Below are 6,839 nucleotides of genomic sequence, written 5' to 3' on the forward strand. Positions count from 1 at the left end.
AAAAAAAAAAAAAAAAGAAACAATTAGTTTCTTGTTCAAGATGTTTAAAATTGGGGAGGAGCGGGGGAGAAGAGAATGGTGCCAGAACAAAACTAAGTATAATCAGTCTAATGAACAAAAGTCACAGAATTGGCTTCTTTTTTTTTGGAGACAGAGTCTCATTCTGTGCCCTGGGTAGGTGCTATGGTGTCCTGTCTCATAGCAACCTTGAAGCCTGGGGCTCATGCAATCTTCTTGCCTCAGCCTCCCAAGTAGGTGGGACTACAGGTATCTGCCGTAATGCCCAGCTATTTTATTTCTAATTTTAGTACAGACGGGGTCTTGCTTTTGCTCAGGCTAGTTTCAAACTCCTAAGCTCAAGCAATCTGGCCGTCTTGGCTTTCCCAAGTACTAGGATTACAGGTGTGAGCCACTGTGCCCAGCCCAGAATTGGTTTCTTATTGCCAACATCTCAGACTCCAATGTACTATTATTAGGTGAGATAAACTTATCACCTGCCTGATAGCTGATCCCTTGCTAGAGAAAAAATTTTTTTTAGAATTTTAGGAAATTTAATAAATTGCACATATTTAAAGTGTATAATTTGATGAGTTTTACATACATGTACTGGGAAGCCAAAACTACAATGAACATAATGAATGTCCATATAATCTCCGAAAGTTTTCTTGTGCCCAACTATACTTCCCGGTCCTCAACTGCTCCTAGGTAACCACTGATTGTTTTCTGTCTCTATAGGTTGGTCTGTATACTTTGTAAAATTCTGTATAAATGGAACCACAGAATATATACTTTTTTGGTTTGGTTTCTTTCACTTGGCATAATTGTTTTGTAATCTAACCATGTTGTTGCATGTATCATAGTGCATTTCTTTTTATTACAATTATGTACATACATGGCACGTATGTACACACCAAATACATTCTCTCTTTCCATAATTTCTATGCACCATGGATGGACATTTGGATTGTTTCCAGTATTGAGTTATTACAAATAAAGCAGTTTGAACATTTGTGCAAGTTCTCTTGGGAAAATATCTAGGAAGAGAATGGCTAGTTAGTATGGCAGGTATATGTCTTACTTTTTTTTTTTTTTTTTGAGACAGAGTCTCACTATGTAGCCCTGGGTAGAGTGCAATGGCATCAAAGCTCACAGCAACTTCAAACTCTTGGGCTTAAGCAATTCTCTTGCCTCAGCTTCCACATAGCTAGTACTATAGGCGCCCACCACAACGCCTGGCTATTTTTTATTGCAGTTGTCATTGTCATTTAGCTGGCCTGGGCCAGGTTTGAACCTGCCACTCCTGGTGTATGTGGCTGGCACCAAGCCTAACTGTCTCAAAAAAAAAAAAAAGAAAAAAAAAAGTTAGGGTCCATGCCAGAGTCTTAAGCTGTCACCCTGGGTAGAGTGCCGTGGTGTCACAGCTCACAGCAAAGGCGCCCACCACAATGCCTGGATTTTTTGTTGTTGTTGCAATTGTCATTGTTGCTCTAGCTGGTCTGGGCCAGGTTCAAATCCACCAGCCTCAATGTATGTGATTGGCACCCTACCCATGGAGCTACGGTGCTGCCTATATGTCTGACTTTTAAAGAAATCACCAAATTGTTTTCTGAAGTGCTTATACCATTTTATATTATCACCAGCAGTAAAGGAGAGTTTTAATTGTCCACATCCTCACAAACACTTAGTATGATCAGTTTGAAATTTTAACTAGCGGGTGGCACCTGTGGCTCAAAGGAGTAGGGCACCAGCCCCATAAGCCAGAGGTGGCGGGTTCAAACCCAGCCCTGGCCAAAAACTGCATGTAGTGGTATCTCACAGTGGTTTTAATCTGCATTCCAATTATGACTAATGACGTCAAACATCTTATCTGCCATTCTACTTCTCTTTTTTTTTGCAGTTTTGGCCGGGGCTGGGTTTGAACCTGCCACCTCTGGTATATCGGGCTGGCACCCTACTCCTTTGAGCCACAGGCACCGCCCTCCATTCTACTTCTTTGGCAAGCTATCTATTCAAAACTTCTATCCAGGCTCAGTGCCCGTAGCATAGTGGTTACGGCGCCAGCTATATACACGGAAGGTGGTGGGTTCGAACCAGGCCCCGGCCAGTTAACCAACAATGACAACTGCAACAAAAAAAAGCTGGGCATTGTGGCAGATGCCTGTAGTCCCAGCTACTTGGGAGGCTGAGACAAGAGAATCACTTGAGCCCAAGTGTTTGAGGTTGCTGTGAGTTGTGACGCCATGGCACTCTACTAAAGGTGATATAGTAAGACTCTGTCTCAAAAAAACAAACAAACAGACAAAAAAAAAATTCTGTCCATTTTTTTTTTCTTTTGAGATAGGGTCTCAATCAGTTGTGCAGGCTAGAGTATAGTGGTATCATCACAGTTCACTGTAACCTCAAACATCTGGGCTCAAATGATCCTGCTGCCTCAGCCTCCTAAGTAGCTGAGACTATAGGCATGTGCCTCCATGTCCAGCTAGTTTTTCTAATTTTTGTAGGGTTAGGATTTTTTTTTCCATTTTATTTATTTTTTTATTAAACCACAAAGAGGTAGATCATGTATACATTAATGCATTTATGGGTACAATATGCTGATTTCATACACAATTTAGAATGCTTACATCATAGTGGTTAATATATCTCTCACTTCGTTTACTTAATCATTGGGATAGATCTTAATATGTTGCTCAGGCTGGTCTCAAACTCCTGGCCTCAAGCAATCCTCCTGCCTTGGCCTCCCAAAGTGCTAGGATTATAGGTATAAGCCATCATGCCCTGCCTTTTGTCTGTCTTTTAATTGGGCTGTCTATCTTCTTATTATTGAGCTATAAGAGTTTCTGATATAACATGAGTTGCTTCCACTTTTTGGCTATTGTGACTATTGCTGCTATGAACATAGGTGTACAAACAGAATGTCTTAAATTTGATGAACTCTAATTTATTGATATTTTTCTTTTATAGTGTGTGCTTTTTGTGATGTACTTAAGAAATCTCTGGCTTGGCACCCTTGGCTCAGTGGTTAGGGTGCCGGCCACATGCACCAGGGCTGGTGGGTTCAAACCTGGCCTCAGCCTGCTAAACAAGGACAACTACAACAACAAAATAGCCTGGTGTTGTGGTGGGTGTCTCTAGTCCCAGTTACTTGGGAGGCTGAGGCAAGAGAATCACTTAAGCCCAAGAGTTTGAGGTTGCTGTGTGTCTCAAAAATAAAATAAAATAAAAATAAAGAAATCCTTGCCAAATCGAAGATCACTGAGATATTTCCTTTCATTTTCTTCCATAAATTACATTTATGTCTATGATCTACAAGGTCAGGCAATTAAGTTTGTGAAAACTCATCCTAGAAGAAGTGCTCTGAATGGTGGACTAGGCACTGGCGTCAGTGTGTAGTTTCCCAAGGGGAGTGTTTTGAAGATGACTGTAGTTTTATTCAGCAATGATGTACGTAGTATTTTTTCTAGGATGATTTCACAAACTTAATTGCCTAATCTCATATTTTGAGTTAATTTTTGTATATAGTGAGGTAAGAGTAGAGGTTTTTTGCACATTATATTCAACTGTTTTAGTAGCATTTGTTGAAAAGATTGTCTTTTCCTACTTAATTTCTTGGCACCATTGTTGAAAAATAGCTAACCACATATAAGTTAGTTTGTTCCTGGACTCTGTATGTTCCATTGATCTAAATGTCTGTCTTTATGCAAATATTATATTGTTTCATTACTGTATCTTTGTAATTCTCAAAATCAGGAAATGTAATTCCTCTAGCTTTATTTTTTTCTTTCTTCAAAATTGTTTTAGCTATTTAAGGTCATTTGGATATCCAAATAAACTTTTATTTATTTATTTATTTTTTTTTGAGACAGAGTCTCACTATGTTGTGCCCTTGGTAGAGTACCATGGCGTCACACCTCACAGCAAACTAAAACTCTTGGGCTTAAGTGATTCTTTTGCTTAAGCCTCCCAAGTAGCTAGGACTATAGGCACCTGCCACAGTGCCAGGCTATTTTTCGGTTGGAGTTGTCATTGTTGTCTTTAGCTAGCCAAGGCTGGGTTCAAACCTGTCAGCCCTGTTGTATATGGCCAGCGCCCTAGCCACTGAGCTATGGGTGCCACACCCCAAATAAACTTTTAAAACCAGCTTTTAAATTTCTGGAAAAAAAAAAAGAAAAGAAAGCCTTTGAGCTTTTGATTAGTATCATATCTAATCTAGAGACCAACATAGGGAGAACTGACATTTTAACAATACTGAGTCATCCAATCCATGAATATGGTATATACCTCTCCATTTGCTCAGGTATTCTTTATTTCTGTCAATGTTAGGAAAATTTCTGAAAACCCTAGAAATCATTACTGATACCAAGTTAGCTGATTAAGCCCACCTTCTCCCTTTTCTTCAGGCTTTCTGGCAGCTTATTACTCCAGCAACAACCTCATAATTCCTTTTAGGTACATATTAGTAGGATAGCATAGCCAAAACTAGAAAGAAAACTGGCAACAAAACAGGCATTCCACACTAGTTAGAAAAGCTATCATCAAAGACAAAAAATAACAAATGCTAGTAAAGATGAGATGAGATGAGAAAGGAGAACTCTTATAAACTGTTAGTGGGAATAAAAATTAGTGTAGCCATTATGGAAAATAGTATGATGGTTCCGCAAAAAAGAGAACTACCACATGATCCAACAATCCCACTACTAGTTACATATCCAAAGAAAAGGAAATCATCAATATGTTATAGCAGCACTACTCATAATAGCCAAGCTATAGAATCGACCTAAGTATCCACCAATGGATAAAGGTAAATGCTATGTACAAATAACAATGGAATGTTATGGCACGGTGCCTATAGCTCAGTGGTTAGGGCACCAGCCACATACACCAGAGCTGGCGGGTTCGAACCCAGCCTGGGCCTGCCAAACAACGACAACTACAACCAAAAAATAGCCAGTGTTTTGGTGGGCACTACTTGGGAGGCTGAGGCAACAGTCCAGCTACTTGGGAGGCTGAGGCAAGAGATTTGCTTAAGCTCAAGAGTTTGAGTTTGCTGGGAGCTGTGACACTATAGAACTCTACCAAGGGTGCAACACAGTGAGACTCTGTCTCAAAATCAAACAAAAAAATAAAACAATGGAATGTTATTTAGCCATAAAAAAGAAAGTCTTTCTTTCATGACAATGTGTATGAGCTTGGTGAGTATGTTAAGTGAAATGAACCAGGTGCAGAATGACAAATACCACATGTTTTCACTCAAATGGGGAAGCTAAGAAAGTTGATCTCATAGAAGTGGAGAGTAGAGCAGTAGTTACTAGCAGAGAAGGTGGGTGGAGACAGGGGGACAGCCAAAGGTTGGTTAACGGATACAGAAGTACAGCTAGATAGAAGAAATAAATTCTAGTGTTCTATAGCACTATAGGGTGACTACAATTAACAATTTAGTGTATATTTTCAAATAGCTAGAAGAATGGATTTTTAATGTTCCCAACAACAAAAATAAAGATAAGTGTTTGAGGTGATGAATATGCCAATTATCCTGATTTGACCATTACACATTACATATGTGTATTGAATATCGCACTGTGCCCCATAAATATGTACAATTATTATGTGTCAATTAAAAAATAATAATGAAGGCAAAAAAAAAAAAAAACCAAAAGAAGTTGAGAAGATCAAAGGTCTCCGGTTATCTTCCAAAATGCACTTATACCAACAGATTAAGATCCATACTAGAAAGGGATGAGATTTGGCAGACAGCTAAAAAGCCAGAGACTTATTGAGCCAAACTTGCACAATTTCATAAGGCTGAACTTATGAAATTATGCTTATCAGTATAATCAACTTATGAGCATCTTTGTTAAATAAACAGAGCATAATAACATGCAAGACAATATGAATATGATGTGACTGGTGGGAAAAGACCTTTGTTTTGCAGCATTGATAAGCAATCCTTAGATGGTCACCAAAAACTTACTGTTGGACAGGACTGAGCCCGGCTCCATATCAAATCAAACTTCTCTTCCTGTAAGTTGGAAAAGAATAAAATTAAGCCACAAACAGGTAAACACAAAAGACCATAATCACATTTAAATTCTCCAAGACTGGTTCAGCACCAGTAGCACAGTGGTTACAGCGCCAGCCACATACACTGAACTTGGTGGGTTCGAACCCAGCCTGGGCCAGCTAAAATAGTAATGACAATTGCAACAAAAAAGACCCGGGCATTGTGGCGGGTGCCTATAGTCCCAGCTACTTGGGAGGCTGAGGCAAGAGAATCACTTAAGCCAAGGAGTTTGAAGTTGCTGTGAGCTATGACGCCACAGTACTCTACCCAGGGCAACAACTTGAGACTCTGTTTCAAAAAAAGAAAAGAAAAGAAAAATAAATAAATTCCCCAAGACTGAATTCTAGAACTAAATACAACTAAAACAACCTTTTAAATTCCATTGTTTACAAATTAACAGAAAGACAGGAAAAAAACAGACATATGTTTTGCTGTTCATTGTCAGAATTACATGTGAAGAGTAGTAGGTGCTTCAATGCTCTAAACTCTCTGGCAAGTGGTAGAGACATTAAGTTAGTCAGAGGGAGAGCTAAGGTTTGTTCAAACAGTTGGTATCAGAGATCTAAAACATCATGAAAAGTGCAGCTCTTTTGGCTATTGAACTCACAGAGGGTAAGAATGTGTATGTTTAAGAGATTGAAAAATATAGTGATATACATGGCTTGGTGCCTGTAGCTCAAGCAGCGAGGGCACCAGTCACATACACCGGAGCTGGTGGATTCAAATCTAGCCTGGGCCTGCCAATCAATAATGACAAATACAACCAAAAAAAAAAAAA

At 39.2% G+C, this 6,839-nt stretch overlaps 1 protein-coding gene across 3 annotated transcripts in view; it reads right to left on the minus strand.

Annotated features, from left to right (window-relative positions):
* The window catches only part of ATPAF1 (ATP synthase mitochondrial F1 complex assembly factor 1), a 36,240-nt gene that overhangs the window by 14,861 nt on the left and 14,540 nt on the right, over nucleotides 1–6,839 (minus strand). For all 3 annotated transcript variants that reach the window (XM_023507848.1, XM_003801424.2, XM_023507847.1), the window contains exon 6: nucleotides 5,972–6,019. In XM_023507848.1, the coding sequence (XP_023363616.1) occupies nucleotides 5,972–6,019 (48 nt within the window). The remainder of the gene's footprint in view (nucleotides 1–5,971; nucleotides 6,020–6,839) is intronic.

Source organism: Otolemur garnettii, unplaced genomic scaffold (genome assembly GCF_000181295.1).
Source record: "Otolemur garnettii isolate 467f Iridium unplaced genomic scaffold, OtoGar3 scaffold00210, whole genome shotgun sequence".
Classification (NCBI taxonomy): domain Eukaryota; kingdom Metazoa; phylum Chordata; class Mammalia; order Primates; family Galagidae; genus Otolemur; species Otolemur garnettii.